The sequence below is a fragment of the Sebastes fasciatus genome, chromosome 4 (assembly GCF_043250625.1).
Source record: "Sebastes fasciatus isolate fSebFas1 chromosome 4, fSebFas1.pri, whole genome shotgun sequence".
Classification (NCBI taxonomy): Eukaryota; Metazoa; Chordata; class Actinopteri; order Perciformes; family Sebastidae; genus Sebastes; species Sebastes fasciatus.
The window spans coordinates 824,514-845,199 of NC_133798.1; the positions used below are offsets into that span (position 1 = coordinate 824,514).

The 20,686-nt window shown below is 43.6% G+C and overlaps 1 protein-coding gene across 1 annotated transcript in view; it reads left to right on the top strand.

The window, feature by feature from the left end:
• LOC141765486 (uncharacterized) overlaps window positions 1–20,686 on the top strand; it is a 201,719-nt gene that overhangs the window by 141,640 nt on the left and 39,393 nt on the right. Inside the window, exon 14 of the mRNA XM_074631483.1 lies at window positions 7,871–8,164. Within this exon, the coding sequence (XP_074487584.1) occupies window positions 7,871–8,164 (294 nt within the window). The remainder of the gene's footprint in view (window positions 1–7,870; window positions 8,165–20,686) is intronic.

The following is a 20,686-nucleotide window of genomic DNA, read 5'->3' on the forward strand; positions in this document are numbered from 1 at the left end:
GTGTTTTGTCCTTTAACATTTAGAGAATTCGACCAGCTCTTATCATGACTGATACTCTCGGGCCATTTCGCTCAGTTAGTAACCTTCCTAAGCAAAATTCGATCGCAGCCTTGGATCATATCAGACTTCGGTAAGTGGATCCTGCTTCGGAGGGGTCAAAGTTCAGGGCTTGGTGCCTTTAGGTAGCCTTTAGGGTCACACTGCTTGGATACCACGGTCACTTGACATTATACCATGACCATGTGACATATCTCTTGCTATACTGTATTGTCTAAGCATCTCTATGTCTTTGACTCTGTTAGATTATTGTCTGACATGTTGAATTTGTTAAGAAAGCGGTAGACAAAACATGAAGCGAGCTATAGGAGGGGAGCACTCAAACAATAGTAGGAATGCTTTGCGCTCCTTTGTAGCATTTGCCTCTCAGAATCCCCCCTTCCCTCCTGCCTGCCTCAGCAGGTTTACATGCACCCTTTACACCAGGGCTATTCAATTACAAACCAGGAAATGTAGACAGGTCAGACCATACTTGCCAACCTTGAGACCTCAAAAATAGGGAGGATATCAAAACCAAAGCAGGGGGTCTGGGGGTCCTCCCCCAGGAAAGAGTTTCAGAGACTTTGTTTCCTGCATTCTGGTGACTTGATAATAAAATAATATAATGAAGAAATAATGAAAATAAGAAAATAATAAGTACACTGCAACAAAAATTTTTTGTTAATGTTTTGCTCCTGCTTGAATATTTCTTTCTCTTAGTTCTCTCCATTTCTCTCCTTCTTTCACTCTCTGAAGGCTCTTTCAGTCACAATGTGACGACGGCACCACTGACCTCTGAAAGTCGTTATTTCCAGCAGCTTGCACGATGGATTTGCTGTGATGCAGTTCTCCTCCGCCAGGAAAAGACATTTGGTGTAGCTCTGTTGCCGTCCGGGTGGAAACAGTCAAACGTATGGCTTAATACACGCTGTACAGTGCCAGAAACAGGTTGAGATAATGAGAAAAGAAAAAAAGTGTGAAAATATGAAAATAAATCAGAAGAAATGCGGGCGAACTGTGACCCCGAGAGAAAACCAGGAGAGGGCGATGAAAAACGTCTCCCGGGAAAGTCGGAAGGGTTGGCAAGCATAGGTCAGACATTTTCAGCAGCCTATTTAAAACCTCTTTTTAGCTTTTGGTAATGACAACTGCAAGTGAATATATAAAAAAAAATAGCAATGTTTATTGTACAAAATACAAAAAGATTATATTTTTGGTCACATATCTGATGCAAATACAGAATAAAAACAGAGCTATCAATGCACAGAACCATTACAAGTGACAAAAACAGTAACCAATAACTCTCTATCTCTCTCTACCAGTATCTCTCTCACCCACACACACACAAAACAATGTTGTTTCACATTGATCACATCTGACCGAGGCACATCACAGAAAACGTTGATTTGTGAACGATCTAATTGGCAGTGTCTCTACCCGATCTGTACATTCTACCCGATCTGTACATTCTACCCGATCTGTACATTCTGCCTGATCTGTACATTCTGCCTGATCTGTACATTCTACCCGATCTGTACATTCTACCCGATCTGTACATTCTGCCTGATCTGTACATTCTACCCGATCTGTACATTCTACCCGATCTGTACATTCTGCTTGATCTGTACATTCTGCCTGATCTGTACATTCTACCTGATCTGTACATTCTACCCGATCTGTACATTCTACCCGATCTGTACATTCTACCCGATCTGTACATTCTACCCGATCTATACTACGCTTGTGCAACTCTCAGGCCCAGAGGTGAGAAGGAAGACAGACGGCTCACTCGTTAGCTACTTCCATACACTATACATGTATATGTAGTTTGCATATTTTGTCATATATCAGATTTTTGTATGCTGGGCAACTCTGAGGTTGCCCCTGGGCCTGATGTGGCCCGCCGGCCGCCAGTTGGATATGCATGCTATACACTTTAATAGTTTGACAGCTGATAGCTTGTGTCTTCAGGTCAACACCCCAAATCTGTCTTGAGATGTTCTTCATGGCATATAATAGCTTTGAAGTCCCAAGATCAGCATCATGTGAAGATCTGCATTATTCTTTCACGTTTTACCCCCAGATATTAGGTTACAAACTTAGCCATTATATCCTACATCACATCCATGTTTGTCATGCGATAGACCTGAAACTATGTATGTCCCCACTCAGAACCTTTAAGTCACACTTCTCCACCTTCCCTAACATCTGTGAACCTTTAGTCACTAATCTACGCTGATCCCATTCCAACAACTAGTCCACTATTCTACTGCACATAAAGTTTACTAATATTGCAACCTTTTAAACTTTTGAAATTAGTTGTGTCCAGGAATAATGGACACACAGCAAAAGTTTACTTTATTTAATTTAACTGTGCATGCATTCAAATTTAGTTGTATGCTTTCACAATGGACTGTATACAGTATAATTAGGAGACGTAGTCATCGTGACGTCAACCATTAGTTTGTGGACTGTCGTTTTGAAGCCTCTAGTTCAGCCATTCTCAACCAGTGGGCCGCAGAGCGCCATCTAGTGAGAGCAGCGGTACTAGATTATTTTTTTATTATTATTTAGCAAAGTGAACAGGTAAAACCTAAAGGAGGTAAGATGCCAGCTGCCGTAAAACCAAAGCCTATTGAAGGAGGCTGAGACACGGGCGGACACGGGTCTTGTATTGGGTATAACACATGCGCAGTGTAACTGGAGCTGCGGTCATGCGTTGCGATCGGCTCAATTTCGGCGAGTGCAGAGCAGATATTACTGCGCATGTGCGGTACCCCGAAGGCGCGTTGATTAAGTGTGACCCAACCTCCTTCAATAGGCCTTGTGTAAAAACACCAAACATCATCAGGTAGAGACAAACGTGTTTGCCACTGTTAGCTAGCTAACGTTCTCGGATGCAGTGAGACAAAATGGATCGGTTTTTAAAGCGAAAAAGTGATGTGGGAGACAACCCTGCGCCAGTAAAAGCTCCGAAGCGTGTGGTGAGGAAATGTGGACGCACTGTTTCTTACATCGGGAAAGTCTAGCTACAAAGCAGATGTCACCAGAACTGTATGAAGTCATGAACGTGGCTGTGAAAACTGTTAACTATATTAAGAAAAATGCACTCAACTCAAGGTGTTTTGCTGCTTTGTGTGAAAGACTTGATGCAGATCATTTGCAGCTGTTGTACCACAGTGAAGTAAGGTGGCTTTCAAGGGGACATGTGCTTTATCGCCTTTTTGAACTGAGAGAAGAAGTGCACACATTTCTGGAAGAGCAGCACTCCCCTCTTGCTGAGCATTACACTGATGGTAACTTTTGTGCAAAACTGGCCTACTTATCAGATATATTTGACCAGTTAAATCAGCTCAATATATCAATGCAAGGCAGAAACAGCACAGTGTTTTTGGTTTCAGACAAAATTGAGGGCTTCAAGAAAAAACTTATTCTGTGGAACAGAAGAGTCAAGGAGGGACGATTTGACGTGTTTTCACTCCTAAGTGAAACTTTGGAAGCCACTCCTCATGTCAACATATCCAGTGTTATAACCCAGCATTTGACTCAGTTGTCAGGAAAGTTTACAGACTACTTCCCAGAAGATGCACGAGATGGAAACCTTTGGATTTTGGACCCTTTCTCTGTGGATCCTGCTTCAGAAGACATAGCTCTCTCCACTGTGTTGGAAAATGAACTGATGGAACTATCAGCAGACAGCAGCCTGAAGCTTCAGCTCACACAAGTAGACCTTGCTTCATTCTGGATACTGGCTGCCAGTCAATATCCCTCTCTGTCAAAACGGGCAATCAAATTTCTGTTGCCTTTCACCACCACCTATTTATGTGAGTCAGGGTTTTCCATTGTGACTGTCACAAAATCAAAGGCAAGGAACAAACTGAAAGCAACTTTGAATGCTACTCTGCGTGTCAGCCTCTCACCCATCCCACCACGACTTGATCTCATTATTTCCCAGAGGCAAGCCCAAGTGTCTCACTGAGGGTAAGCAGAATATGTATTTTGGTCATTACAGCTGACAGTGGCATAACACATATCTACAGCCCAGTTTATTATTTGTTGTATAAACATGTTAGGTTTTTTACTCATTTATTTGGGAAGGTGGTCCTCGGAAATGTTTTGACAATCACAAGTGGGCCTTCAGTTGCAAAAGGTTGAGAACCCCTGCTCTAGTTCAACATTTTGGCAGTCGCCATCTTGGTTTTTTGACAAGAGAGGGAGGAGCACAACCGGACACTGAATAAGACATTTTTAGGCGACTAAAAAGGTTCTAATTAACTTTCATGAAGTGAAAACACACAGTGAAAGGGTTTAAGTTGTAAGATGAAAACACAGACAACTCCCAGACCGGACAACGCCGTGGTAGCAACCTGTCAATCATAAGGTAGCCCCGCCCTAAAGCATCCCCTGCTTTATGGTCTATCTGACTCTAAATGGGACCATAATTTACTAAATGAACATCATGCTGTATTGAAGAAGACTTGAAACTAGTGATTGAGACCATAAACTCATGTTTACAATGTTTACTGAAGGAATAAATCAAGAGAGAAGTAGGCTCATTTTCTATCAGACTTCTATCCACCTTATTCTCAAGTTCAAGTCAAGTTCAACTTTATTGTAATTTTTTCGATTAATGAAAATTTTAAATGTCAAAATATTCAATTGATGTAATTAGAGGTGGGCGATATATTGAATAAAGTCGATGTATCGCGACTTGTCCCATGCGCGGTATATAAAATGACTATCGCGAACATCGACTACAAATTGTCACGTAATGTTTTTAAGCCACAGCATGAGACTCGCTTTGGCATTTCCTTCTCTCCCTCCGGCTCCCTCTCACAGACACAGACCCACACGTCACAGACTCCACCCCGATCCAGACCTCTCTCCTGGGCGAGTGTGTGTTGATGCGGCCGGCGTGTTTTTGTTTATGGAGGGAAGCAGCGGAGAGAGAAGGAGCCAGCACGGAGAAAGCAAAAGAACTGAAGCGTCAAAGCGAGTACGGTAGCGAGAACACGACCAAAGCAGCCAGAACCAGCCCAGAGGGAAATGACTCTGGATTCCTTGCCTTCCAAAGCAATCCCATATGACAAAAAAGTGCAAAATGCAAAGAAATCACGGCCGCTGTAAACGCCTACATCACAACGTAAGCGTAGTTGAAAAGCCCGGATTCAAAAGACTCATAAAGACACTTGATCCAAAATATGAACGTCCAGCTAACACAACCAAAGCTGTCAGCCTGAAGAAGTGGGAAAGACTGCAGGTTTGGCAACAGGCTGCACCTCGTGATTGGTGAGTCTTTCTACACTGCTGGGAAAATAATATTTTTTATAATCAGAAATGTTATAACAGCTTACTGGTAAACATAACAATAAGTTACTTTACATTTATTTCACACCATTAAAAACTGTGTTTGTGTATGTGTGTGTGTGTGTGTGTGTGTGTGTGTGTGTGTGTTATGTATTTATCAAAATATATAAAGCATGTATTGCCAGATAACTATTTGGTTAAAGTGAATACTGTTGGATACTGTTTTGTTAAATTGAACTTGTGATTTCCCCCTTTTTGCATGCAAGATTAAAATAGTTCCAATAGAAACCACTAATGAATATAAACAATAAGGTTTTAATGCAGACATAGGCTGCAGGGACTACAAGAATCATTATATTGGTTTGATTGTATGCATCAAAGGGTTAAATCGAGCATTTATGAAGTTCTTAGATGATATTTGAAAATATTGCGATATATATCGTGTATCGCGATATTGCCTAAAAATATCGTGATATTATTTTTAGGCCATATCGCCCAGCCCTAGATGTAATAAACATTAACTTTATTGACCTTTTATTAAATAACACTGCTACATCAACATTGGGCGCAGGATTACGTGCAAACAGCGTCTGTGTTGACAGAGTTGCTCTAGTCATCTCCCCTCTCTAGCTGCAGTCATGACTGGAGCTTCTCCTCTGGGCGCTGTGGGCACACGGTGCGCACCTCACAAACTCACTGAAATCTCACAGGAACAAATGGTGGAGGTCTCTGGCTCGGTCGGGAATGAGAGAGGGGAACTGAGGATGACTCGCATATACATCTGTACAGAACATGGTTAGTGTACAGAATATAGTTAGTGTATGTTAGTTGGGCTATAAAAAGCAGCGGAGAAGAGACGTCGGGTCCTTAAAAGGACTGACATGTGTAGGGAGGACTCAGCATTGAAGCGTTGCCTTAATGACAGCCAGTTACTTTGACTATTTTCTGTATAGTTTAAAATGTAAGGTGGTTTATGGCACGGAGTGCAGGCCAGCATTAGACTATAAATAGTTTAAGTACGGTTATCTGTGTGTAGAAAACTAAACCTTGTTACTGTGGAAGTCCTGATCTGCCTCAGAGCTTTTCAGATTGTTCATCTCTTCACCGTCTGTAACAACAGAGTCAATAAGGTAGCTAAATATGCTAATGTAGGTTATCTGAGGCCAGATAAGAGGCCTGTTTGAGCCGTAATAGGTGGTTTTTACACGTTTTACTAGATTTAATATTTTTGCCTTTTACCGGCGAACTCGTCTTGATATTTTGATTTCAATCTTGAATGATTCTTTTTGGTTGCAGTTTTTGTTTAACAAAAAAAGAAAAGAAAGAAGCACCTTTCTACTGGTATTTCACAGTTGTGTGAACTTCATTATATATTTTATTGGTTTTGATACTAGGTATTTTTTATTCAGAATTGTCATGCATTGTTTGTGTGTGTATCCATATTAAAAGTATACTGTATATATCTGGAAGTCTGCTAACCTGAAAGTACTTGTTGTAATAAGATTAATAAAGCACCTAACAAGGATCAACTGACAGCCTTTTACCTTGTATATACAATAAAGTAGGGATGTCACGCTACCAGAAATGTAGTGGTCAGTAGCCAATACCAGTGAAATTCCATCATTCTTGATACCCAATTTGATAAAAAACAAAACAATAAATCCCATATACTTCAACATACATTTTTTTATTACGGTTTCCAGATGTTTTTTATGAATTTATTATTAATCCTTGATGATCCGCCTCAACTTTCTCTCCAAAAACAACATTTTACGAAATTACATTTGAACACATCATGATAACCTTATTATTTAGCTTCGCCCAATGATACATTTTACTGAATAGAGCATCATAATGTAGCTAAACGTAACCTCTGTTAACGTTAGCTGTTAGCTCTGTTATTTTGCCAAGAAGGACTAGGCTACCCACTGGTTGCTAACCGCTAACAGCTACTGTTCATTTCCTCCTGCCGATATCAACACAGATTTCTTGTTCACAATGTAACAGTATCAGGGAAATGTTCTATCGTCACTGGGACGAGGTTACACTGTAAGTCTCCAGCCCTGATCCCCGGACCTGCAGTACTCTAGAAAAATGAGTACCATCACGTCGTCGTTTTCAGAATTTTGGCATTGACTTGGTATCAAAGTATCGGTACTTCCCTACAATACATTACATCTTCATATCTTCAAAATACATGAAGTCTTCATCATTTCCTGCTTCAAATTCTTTCAGAAATAGCAGTACTCCCTCCCTCACTCCACCCCCCACACCTACTCTGTAATGAGGTAGCCACTATGCAGGTGTTTCTTGGTGTATGTTGGTACTGTAGACCTGCACCTGAGGATAAAGGGCATATCACAACACTGGAAATGCAGTTGTAATCCCATCCGAGTCCACACAGACGGGCCCCATATATATAATATAATGTATTCAAATTAGGTAATGGCCAATTTCCATATCAATTTATGAACAACCATTGGGGAAGTTATTTAGACCTTAAACTCTTCTGTCATTTTGTTTCCAGATCAGAGCAAAATTTCAAGAGGACGGGTACAGGACCTGTTGGCAAGGTGGCCATTCGCCGTAGCAACCACAGCCTCGTCCAGCCTATCAGAGTCAAGTCTCTCCGTCTTCTACGAGGCGGCAAGAACCCGCTGAGACAGACCACTCCCTCTTCCTCTATCCTCCCCTCGTCCCTCCGTTCCTCTACCCTTCCTACATCCTTCTCCATCCCGTCTCCAAGTCCTCCATCATCCAGTGCTCCTCAATGCAGGGATCAGCGAAAGCAGCAAGACACACCCAGGACAGCTCTCATCAAGTAAGAACCTCATGAATTTGATCTGTCAAATAGGTTGAAATAGTAAGAGCTTTGTCACCAAGAGGATGAAAGTGGCATGCAGCTCTGTATCACCACCTCTTATGGTACGTGTCCACAGGGGCGTTTTTTATCGCGAGGGGACGCGACGCTTCCCAGCATTGTAAGCTTGGTGGGTTGTCACTAGACACAAGGCTGTCTCCACCTGATTGGACGAACACTTTCCCTCTGTTGCTGCTCCCAGCTTTCATTCCGTAAACAGTATGGAGGCTTGTTTGGAAACTTTCTTCTCTTATTTCACGAAAACAGTCCACCGAAATGTGTTTCTGAGAACGTTTGAGGTGAGAAATAATCCATACAGTTGCTAAATCTGTCTTTATTTTCCATCGACAACGTTTATTTTAAAAGATTCTCGGAAGTTTCGAGAGGCAGCGAGTCGCGTCGGACGCCCCTGATTTGCATAAAGTAGACTAGCCCTCAACTTTATGCAAATGAGGAGGGGCCATTGTGACGCTCCGTTTCTCGAATCGCGCCGCCACGCTACCAGAATGCATTGCACGGCTGCTTACATAAACAATGAATGGGAAGCGTGGTAAGCACGGAGCCTGTGGACACGTACCATCAATGTGTTCACAACAATGCAGGTCTGGCATCAAACCTGCGACTGCTCTACATGTCTGTGGCGCATATGCTCACCCACCTCATGATTTTCTTCTCGTATCTTACCCCCTATGTAAAAAAAAACTTTTTAATTTGACATCATAGATTTGGAGACTAGAATAGTAGATTTTAGATTTAGATTTAGATCTTTCCAGTGAGAGATTTTTTTTCACAGCTACACATACACATAGCAACATACAGTACGTAGACAGTAAGGCTGTCAAACGCGCTAATAACGTGTTAACGCAAATTTGTTTTAACGCCACTAATTTCTTTAACGCATTAACACAATCAATCTTTCAGAGGTTGTAGCGGCTCAGTTTTAAAGCTAGAATGAAGATACTGGTATCATTTGAAACTAGAAACCTTAAGGAATCCTTTGGTCTAGCTTGTCGAGAAGGAGGTTAAATAATGCTCCAGACTTGCGCTAAATTTTTGCGAAAAACAGTCGTGGCCATTTTCAAAGGGGCCCTCCAGATATGTGAATGTCAATGTCTGAGATAAATTCTCAGAATTCTTCTAAAAATTGTGAATAGGGGCCAGACGGTCTGTTTAGTACCACAAGATGGAGCATGGTGCCCTGGACAAGGCAATTCATTTTGAGAGACTCAAATGAGTTCAATTTAGTATCATGTTTGGAGGTTAAATTAAAAAGAGATTTGTAGACTAAGGCAACACGTCCACCTTGTTTAGTAGCCCTAGCAACATGGGCATAAGTGAAGTTAGGTGGGGAAGCTTCATTTAATGGTTTCAGCCATGTTTCACATAAGCCAATCATATCCAGGCCATGTTGAAGAATCAAATCATTTATCAGTAGGGCTTTGGTAGACAACAATCTGATATTTAGAAAACCAAATTTGAGGGTTGTTTTAGGGCTGCAGCTTCCATTAATAGAGCTGGCAGCAGATGAGGTAGTGATTTAACAAGATGCCTTGTGTCAGTTTGGGGGATTAGTGTCCTGCGTACGCGACGGCGTGGTGATACAACTAGGATTTCCTCAGGTCTCGTGTTTTGTAAAACTTGATCAGGTGCTTCATGGGACAGTTCACCACCACCATTGGTAAGGATGATTATCAGATGTTTGTGGTTTACATGTTTCTTTGGGAGAGGGAGTTTGTGAGTACAAGGCCGGGGGAGGGAGAGGGACAGCCTCAATGTTGTAAGCTATGCTATCAGTCTGATAGTCTATACTATCGAGGTTTCCCTTTCTGGATAAACTAACTAAGCTACTGGACTCCAGAACCGCACTAGCTATAGACCTAGCAGGCTCTCTAATCACCTGCGACCTGCCGAGCGCTGAGTCACTAGTGTTAAACTCGCTGTAAGCACCTGTCTATATTCCTAGACAGAATAGCGGCGCCTGCTCCATTAGGAGGCAGGCCGTCCGCTCTCAGCAGCTCGGGGCGCACCCCAGAAGGAAGGCCAGTTATCAACAAAACCTAATCCCTGCTCCCTACAGCAGCACGCCAGCCAGCGGTTCATAGCAGTAAGCCTACTGTACATCTCATCATTCCCCCGCACAGGCAAGGGACCAGAGCCAATTACTCGATGCCGACCCATCATTCTAGCGCAGTCCAGCATCTTAACTATGCTATCTTTTGTTATCTCTGACTGCCTCAACCTAGCATTATTGGTGCCGACATGAATCACAATGTTCCTGTAGCTAGTGATGGTGTGTGCCTGAGTCCCCTGCTACTCCCTATGTGATGCCAGCACCCTCAGATTAGCTTCAACATCGGAAGCTCTGGCCCGGGTAAACAGTAGGCTACACATCGGCTGGCGATGCTAGTCTAACATTGTGGGTAATGGCGTCCCCGATGACTAGCGTGCTTTGCTTGTCCTTGTCAGTGGGAGTGGAGGATGCACGCAGGCCCGAAGGACTACGAACAAGGGCGGAAAACCGGTTTGCAGTCGGGAGAGGTGACTGCAGACCGGGCAGCACAGCCGGCTGCGGGCTCCGGTGAGTCCTCCTACGCCGTCTGACAGTGACAAACTCCGCAGCATCTGCCGACGAGGCTAAGCTAGAGCTATCGCTAGCAGGCATGCTATCAGGCCTGCAGCTAATGCTATCTGGAGTGCCCGTGATATCTAAGCTAAAGCTAGCCGCAACAAGCTGTTTTAATTCACGGACACGTCCCTGTAGCAGAGACACTATGTCTGTAACAGCAGAACACTCAGCACAAACCATGTTAACAAGTTAGCAGAGTATCGTTAGCTGTGAGGTGAGCGAAGGCTAGGCGGGTATGCTACGCTAGACAGATAACAGGGCTAACATGAACAGCAGAAGCTGACATTAGGCCTACTGCTAATGCTAGACGTTTCAGAATAAATAAGAAATGGAGAATGATATGAACTAAATACGGATAGAGTAACAGAGTAGAAAGATAAGGGATTGATGGATTAACGTTAGCACAGAGAATCAACAAGGATAAAAAGTGAGCAGCAGTGCAGTATACAATCTCACAGAGATTTTGGGAATTGCATCACAGGAAGCTGGTCCGTTGCCGGGATCGTTTATGGATGTGAGTGATGTGTCAATCGAAATTGAGTTTATGGTCTATGATGCAGGGTCTGAAATTAGCACCCGCCAAATGTGGGTAAATTGTTGTTAGGGACGGGTAAAATCGTCAGGACATCCGCCACTTTGGCAGTCAGGGAAACGCTAGAGATGGGAATAGAGAATAGAGTTCCCGTTGAGAACCGGTTCCTAGTTGTCCGATTCTTTGGCAACTCATGCCTCCGCTACTATCGATTCCTCTTATTGATGCTTTCAAACAGTTACGCTGCACAATGACGTAACGCCATACGCACGCTGTATCATGTTTCAGTTTGTTTGGGACCGGAGCCATGGAGGAGGGAAAAGCTCAAAAGCGTGGCGCTACTACTACTAAACCTGAGGGGACGCGCCCTATTTCTCCCTGATAAAGCGACACTGTGAACAACAAACCTGTGTTGAAATCAGCAGGAGGAGAGATAGTAACATTAGCCGTTAGCAGCTCAGTGCTGACTGGTTATACACCGGAGATACGAACGTTAACGGAGGTTCCATTGAGTTACATTATGATGCGTTCAAGCTGCTCCGTAAAATTGACGATTGGGCGAAGGTAAATTCTAACTATCATGATGTGTTCAAATGTAATCTTGTAAAATTATGTTTTTGGTGAGAAACTTGAATGTATCCAGTTGTTTGAAGGGGATGTTTTCACAGCAATATAAAATAGATATTAGAGAGAATTCTGACTTGTTTAACTTCCTAACACTAGCTCTAAGTAGCCTATAATATATAATTACATTTACTGATGCAAGATTTTTCTTTATCAAAGCAAATATTTAAATAGATATACAATCATTTAATTCCTAATCATTTGAATTGTGTTTTTATTGAAATAACTACTATAGATGACAATAACAAAGCACAGTGCAGTACTGTGTACAGTTACCTCCCTCCTACCCCTGAAAATAGGGCTCCCCCAGAAGCTGCGGTGTAATTCAAACACTGAAATACTGGAATTTACCATCTAATGTTTTTTGTGTAAAATATATCGAACATTGAATAAGGGTGTGTATCGGCAAGAATCTGGCGATTCAATATATCTCAATATATTGTGATACTTTAAGTAATGCGATATATTGGGATTTTTAAATCTAATTTTAGGAAAACTGTTATAGTACCAAGAACACACCAATATGTATAAAATCTGAGGGAAAAAAGATCTGAACGGTGGGATCTGTATTTATCACAGTCCCTGTAACATCAAACATCATAGCACTACTTTGAGAGCACATATCTCTTAAAAAGTATTGTCTGAGTTCATCTTTGCATGTAAACTATTAATTAAAAATCAATAGAGTGTTTTGGAGAATCACTACAGCATCATAAAACATAACATCGCGATATTACATTTTTTCAATATTTCCTTACACCCCTAACATTGAATGAAATCAGAGGAGCTCAGAGGGACTCAAATAAACAAATTAATTCAAAGACTTATTTGGTATTTTCATTTAAATCTTCCCCCACTGGGATTGAATGATTTATCCTACATTATATTTCAAATATTTAGGGTAATATTTGACTTGATGCATCACTCAACCACAAATCATTTTGCTGCATACATTAGTATGCACACACATTAGTGTGCATTTATTGCGCTGATTAGTATTGCTAATACTTATTAATCAAAACAGTAAAATACTCTAAGTATTGTGTGTTAAAACTTCTTAGCCAGATGTGGAACTAACTGTGTGCTTGTCCTCTTGATGAATGAAGGGATCTGAGCTGAATAATCTCAACACTAATAGTTGACTTGGGGAAGGAGGTTTATGATTGCTAATGCATGGAAAACACACTTTACAGTAATACAGTAAAGCATTTTTTAATGTTAAAATCACTATTTGTTTTGCTAAATGGTTGTGTTTAAAAGAGAGGTATTTTGTAGTTAGTAACACATCATACAGAATAGCCATTTCAACACATTGAAATTGGACAAAACAGACAGAACTAACTACTGGTATCAATCATTGACATCACACACAAAATTCTGCATTTTTGGGTGGAGTTAGTGCATTGTGACAGCAGGTAGTAAGATAGAACCTTGCTGGTAATTAACAAGATCAAACTTGCCAAACGAGCCCTTTTATTGACAGATGACGGATGTAGAAGAAAGCTGCGGTCAAGCTCAAAATAAGTGTGGTGAGCAGAGCAAACCACATCACATAATGTAGCTCCGATATCAAGTTCCACACTTTCAAACCAGCAGCTTGTAAGCCTGTGTTAATCTGTTTATAGGAAGTGTGCTTATTTCACAGACGGTGACGCCCCACATCAAACGTCTCCTCACTGATCAATCCAAAAGCTGCCACAGAATTTTTTTTTTCTCCTCTCAACTTTTGTGAAAGTGAGCTGATTAGGATCCAGTGTGTCAATCAGTAAGAGGAGTTATATATTGATTATGGCTGTCAGAGTTAACTCGAGAATAAGGAGTTAAACGCAAATTTGTTTTAACGCCACTAATTTCTTTAACGCATTAACACAACTTGCTATTTTTAGGTTGTAGTGGCTCAGTTTTAAAGCTAGAGTGAAGATACTGGTATCATATGAAACTAAAAAAAACGGATGAATCCATCGGTACCAACCATGTCAGACTAGCTGGTCATGAAGGAGGTTAAATAACGCTCCAAACTTAGGCTAAATTTTGACGAGGAAAAACTGTCATGTCCATTTTCAAAGGGGTCCCTTGACCTCTGACCTCCAGATCAGTGAATGTAAATGGGTTCTATGGGTACCCACGAGTCTCCCCTTTACAGACATGCCCACTTTATGATAATCACATGCAGTTTGGGGCAAGTCATAGTCAAATCAGCACACTGACACACTGACAGCTGTTGTTGCCTGTTGGGCTGCAGTTTGACATGTTATGATTGGAGCATATTGTTTTATGCTAAATGCAGTACCTGTGAGGGTTTCTGGACAATATCTGTCATTGTTTTGTGTTGTTAATTGATTTCCAATAATAAATATATACATACATTTGCATAAAGCAGCATATTTGTCCACTCCCATGTTGATAAGAGGATTTAATACTTGACAAATCTTCCCTTAAAGGGACTATTTGTAACTTTCAGAAATGCTTGTTAACATCGACACCTGTGGCCGTGAAATCAACGAAAGTCAGCGTCGGGCTCGCGCTTGCTCGCTCTAAATATACCTGAACGAGCATCGCTCAAAACAGTGAGGAGACACACGTCAGCTAAAACCACAATATCACTCTATATTTCAGCTGCTTGGCAGTAATGTTAGCTGACCAGACGAAGGTCTCTCCATGAACATGATTTAGATCTGATCCTAGTGTTGGCTTTTCCTGCCTCGACGCAGGCTGAGGCAGCGGGGCTCTGCAGCGAGTCTTCCTGTTCTCTCCGCCAACAGCCGGAGAGAACAGGAAGACACCGGCACCCGGTCGGTAACGAGACATCAACGTAACTCGTTGCAGAGCTCCGTCACTTCACAAGACACGGGAAACCTCTGTTGGTCTGGAGGAGCTGCAGCAGTTATTTCTGCACAAACGTCCACTGTACATTCACTAGATATTCTCAGAGTTAAACTAACTCTTCTGCAGTGTGGAGTGAGCGCGCGTTCACGTCTAGAGGTTGAGCGAGTACACGAAAACGCGCGTGCTGTCTGAGTGAAGGCGAGCAGGCAGAGGAGGAGAGACAGCGGCAACACGTGAACGCGCATATGCGAACGCACATGTGTCCCGACCCGCTACATTTATACGCTTAAAAAGTTACAAACAGTCCCTTTAAGGGACATTTAGAACAAATAAAAAATATGCGATTTATCTTGATTAAATATTTTAATCGATTTACAGCCCTATTATTTATTTATTATAGTATTTATTTCTGTGTAATGCCATTCCACAAGACACATACTATATCAAACATCAAACATATAACAATACATCTTCCAGCAACTCATACCAGTATACAAAACCAAAAGAAAAACATCAATTATAACATTATATATACTATCTATATACTATATATCTACATATTCTCTTTCTTTTTTTAGCACACAAAATATTTTTATTGCAAATTCATATTGAAATAAACTAGAGTTCTGCTTTCACTTCCATGCCGTGCTACATGTCATGTTCTGATTGCCAAACCTTTGATTTAGCTGACAAATTATGATTAAGTTACTTTAAAAAGTCTTGTTGTTCCAGGACCACCCGTTCCTTTGTTAACAAAGACATTGTTCAATAATCACTGAAACCTGTCACCTTATTGCCAGTGTATTATTAGGAAACACACAATGTGAGGAAATATCACCACACTTAGAACATCAACATTCCTTTATTCATTTGCTTTGTTGAAAAGCAACCTATTAATTCTGTCAACACATTAATGTTCATGGAGCTGGATGGATGGTAAATAATTTACCACACATATTTTGTGTCTAGTCATCACAATATTTTTACTCTAATGAATGTTTGATATTGCTAAATGTCATATTTTAACCACAAAAAAACAAAGAAACAGAGAGCCACAGCGTGGTTTCAGACTCGTTGGTTTGTGTCAGGCCTGGGTGTAAACCCCCCTGGTAAATGGCTCACACTGGTTTGGGTTTATGAGATGAGTATGTGTGAGTGACTGGGAGACAGAGAGAGTTAACCCATCCTGTTGTGTTTTCCAGTGTTTTCCAGCAGGGCAGGGTGAGGACAACCACAGCACAGAAATAGAACTGTAGTTTCCTGTTCAGTAGGTTACACACCTACTGAACAATATGTCCCTCCCAAGAATCTCATGGGAGGGACACACACCTCCACTATTGATTGAACAACATGTTTTATGTGGGTATGCATTCCTGTTAGGGAGTTTACATTGATAGTAGTTCCCTGTGTGTGTGGGAAACAAGGAAATACAACTGACATGCACAGGAAGATGAGCTAAGTTGTCCCGTCTTCACTACCTCACTGACGGACAGTATCTGCCTGCCGGAGGCTCCGACACACCCAGCCTGAAATTACTTTTCCACTTTCTGTGACTTCACTCATGCAGGAGGACAGATGAGGGGACAGAATTGGAAAAAATAGGGGATGAAGAAGGGAGATTTGTTGTACAGTAAACGTGGGCTACTTACAGGAAAAGGATGGAAAAGTATGAAATTTGATTTTGGTAATTTCCAGGTCTGGATGAGTATGGATGAAAGAAAAGCGAGAATGGAAAACCATTTCTTTTTCCAGACTGTTGCCCCTATTCTGTTTTCTAAGATATAAAATTCAGAATTTCTAAAAAATAAATAGATCATAGAGGCAGAGTGTTTTTCACGGCGTTTGGAGCAGCCGGTGCAGCCACAATGTTTACTAATGTGTGAGAGAGCGCGGGCCAGAGAGAGCTTGATGTCGTTGGAAGCAACGATAGAAGTAGGCTCTGACTGAACACACACTCCTACAGAGCTGCTTCTACGCCTGTACGTCACAGCCAGGGCCGGCGCCTCCATAGAGGCCAACTAGGCAATTACCTAGGGCGGCACTTTGGCAAGGGTGGCGAGATGTGGGCCAACTTTTAATTATGAGCAAAATAACAATAATATAATAAAAAGTCACCGGTAACTGCAGGCAGACAGCACAGAGCAGAACGCTGCCTGTCAGACTGGGACAATCTAATACTTTACATATTGAGGGGGGGGGGGACGAGCAACCCCTCCTAAATTGGACTAGTCCTCGTTTTGTCTGAAATCTGATTGGCTCAGTCATTTACATCATGAACGTGATGAACTGTGACCAGTGCTTCAGCTGGCCGGTCTGGTTTGGATTCAGTGGTGACGTGCTGATACAAACTGAGGAGGTGTCATCCACGATGAAGAGTCTTGAAGGTCTTCATCATCATCACATTCTCTCAATAGCACAAAAACTGTATTAGTGGTAAAATTACTGCCCAAAATGTTTCAGCTCACACCCTATGGGTGCTCGCATAAAAGACTTCTCCATCTTAAAGTCCCAGAATGGGTTTCTGTCCCAGTCTGTCCCTGTTGCTAATAGAGGGGCAGTATGATTGATTTTCACCTAAAGCAGCAGAAGTGCATGTCCAGGCCTGGTCACAGCCTGCAGGATAGCTTTTCCCCCAACTGCAGGATGTTTGACAGTGGAACAGAGATTAGTGCGTCTCATGCAGCGGTACGCCAGCTGCAGTGTATGAGCACAACAGACAACTGAGTCCCAGTTCACCGTCAGGAGAGTTACTGTAGCTGCCACGGTGCTGCATTCACTGTCCCCAGTTCACCGTCAGGAGAGTTACTGTAGCAGCCACGGTGCTGCGTTCACTGTCTATAGTTCACCTTCAGGAGAGTTACTGTAGCTGCCACGGTGCTGCATTCACTGTCTCCAGTTCACCGTCAGGAGAGTTACTGTAGCTGCCGCGGTGCTGCGTTCACTGTCTATAGTTCACCTTCAGGAGAGTTACTGTACCAGCCACGATGCTGCGTTCACTGTCTCCAGTTCACCGTCAGGAGAGTTATTGTAGCAGCCACGGTGCTGCGTTCACTGTCTCCAGTTCACCGTCAGGAGAGTTACTGTAACAGCCACGGTGCTGCGTTCACTGTCCCCAGTTCACCGTCAGGAGAGTTACTGTAACAGCCACGGTGCTGCGTTCACTGTCTCCAGCTCACCGTCAGGAGAGTTATTGTAGCAGCCACGATACTGCATTCACTGTCTCCAGTTCACCGTCAGGAGAGTTACTGAACCAGCCACGATGCTGCGTTCACTGTCTCCAGTTCACCGTCAGGAGAGTTACTGTAGCTGCCACGGTTCTGCATTCACTGTCTCCAGTTCACCTTCAGGAGAGTTATTGTAGCAGCCACGGTGCTGCGTTCACTGTCTCCAGTTCACCGTCAGGAGAGTTACTGTAGCAGCCACGATGCTGTGTTCACTGTCTCCAGTTCACCGTCAGGAGAGTTACTGTAGCAGCCACGGTGCTGCGTTCACTATCTCCAGTTCACCGTCAGGAGAGTTACTTTAGCTGCCACGGTGCTGCATTCACTGTCCCCAGTTCACCGTCAGGAGAGTTACTGTAGCAGCCACGGTGCTGCGTTCACTGTCTATAGTTCACCTTCAGGAGAGTTACTGTACCAGCCACGATGCTGCGTTCACTGTCTCCAGTTCACCTTCAGGAGAGTTATTGTAGCAGCCACGGTGCTGCGTTCACTGTCTCCAGTTCACCGTCAGGAGAGTTACTGTAGCAGCCACGGTGCTGCATTCACTGTCTTCAGTTCACCGTCAGGAAAGTTACTGTAGCAGCCACGATGCTGCGTTCACCGTCAGGAGAGTTAATGTACCAGCCACGATGCTGCGTTCACTGTCTCCAGTTCACCTTTAGGAGAGTTACTGTACCAGCCACGCTGCTGCGTTCACTGTCTCCAGTTCACCTTCAGGAGAGTTATTGTAGCAGCCACGGTGCTGCGTTCACTGTCTCCAGTTCACCGTCAGGAGAGTTACTGTAACAGCCACGGTGCTGCGTTCACTGTCGCCAGTTCACCGTCAGGAGAGTTACTGTAACAGCCACGGTGCTGCGTTCACTGTCTCCAGCTCACCGTCAGGAGAGTTATTGCAGCAGCCACGATGCTGCATTCACTGTCTCCAGTTCACCGTCAGGAGAGTTACTGTACCAGCCACGATGCTGCGTTCACTGTCTCCAGTTCACCGTCAGGAGAGTTACTGTAGCAGCCACGGTGCTGCATTCACTGTCTTCAGTTCACCGTCAGGAGAGTTACTGTAGCAGCCCCGATGCTGCGTTCACCGTCAGGAGAGTTATTGTAGCAGCCACGATGCTGCGTTCACTGTCTATAGTTCACCTTCAGGAGAGTTACTGTACCAGCAACAATGCTGCGTTCACTGTCTCCAGTTCACCGTCAGGAGAGTTACTGTAGCAGCCACGGTGCTGCATTCACCGTCAGGAGAGTTAATGTACCAGCCACGATGCTGCGTTCACTGTCTCCAGTTCACCGTCAGGAGAGTTAATGTACCAGCCACGATGCTGCGTTCACTGTCTCCAGTTCACCGTCAGGAGAGTTACTGTAGCAGCCACGGTGCTGCGTTCACCGTCAGGAGAGTTACTGTAGCTGCCACGGTGCTGCGTTCACTTTCTATAGTTCACCTTTAGGAGAGTTACTGTAGCAGCCACGGTGCTGCGTTCACTATCTCCAGTTCACCGTCAGGAGAGTTACTGTAGCTGCCACGGTTCTGCATTCACTGTCCCCAGTTCACCGTCAGGAGAGTTACTGTAGCAGCCACAGTGCTGCGTTCACTGTCTATAGTTCACCTTTAGGAGAGTTACTGTACCAGCCACGATGCTGCGTTCACTGTCTCCAGTTCACCTTCAGGAGAGTTATTGTAGCAGCCACGGTGCTGCGTTCACTGTCTCCAGTTCACCGTCAGGAGAGTTACTGTAGCAGCCACGGTGCTGCATTCACTGTCTTCAGTTCACCGTCAGGAGAGTTACTGTAGCAGCCACGATGCTGCGTTCACCGTCAGGAGAGTTATTGTAGCAGCCACGATGCTGCATTCACTGTCTCCAGTTCACCGTCAGGAGAGTTAATGTACCAGCCACGATGCTGCATTCACTGTCTCCAGTTCACCGTCAGGAGAGTTACTGTAGCAGCCACGGTGCTGCATTCACTGTCTTCAGTTCACCGTCAGGAGAGTTACTGTAGCAGCCACGGTGCTGCGTTCACCGTCAGGAGAGTTACTGTAGCTGCCACGGTGCTGCGTTCACTGTCTATAGTTCACCTTTAGGAGAGTTACTGTTGCTGCCACGGTGCTGCATTCACTGTCTCCAGTTCACCGTCAGGAGAGTTACTGTAGCAGCCACGATGCTGTGTTCACTGTCTCCAGTTCACCGTCAGGAGAGTTACTGTAGCAGCCACGGTGCTGCGTTTACTATCTCCAGTTCACCGTCAGGAGAGTTACTGTAGCTGCCACGGTGCTGCATTCACTGTCCCCAGTTCAATGTCAGGAGAGTTACTGTAGCAGCCACGGTGCTGCGTTCACTGTCTATAGTTTACCTTCAGGAGAGTTACTGTAGCTGCCACGGTGCTGCGTTCACTGTCTATAGTTCACCTTCAGGAGAGTTACTGTAGCTGCCACGGTGCTGCATTCACTGTCTCCAGTTCACCGTCAGGAGAGTTACTGTAGCAGCCACGGTGCTGCGTTCACTGTCTCCAGTTCACCGTCAGGAGAGTTACTGTAGCAGCCACGGTGCTGCATTCACCGTCAGGAGAGTTACTGTAGCAGCCACAGTGCTGCGTTCACTGTCTATAGTTCACCTTTAGGAGAGTTACTGTACCAGCCACGATGCTGCGTTCACTGTCTC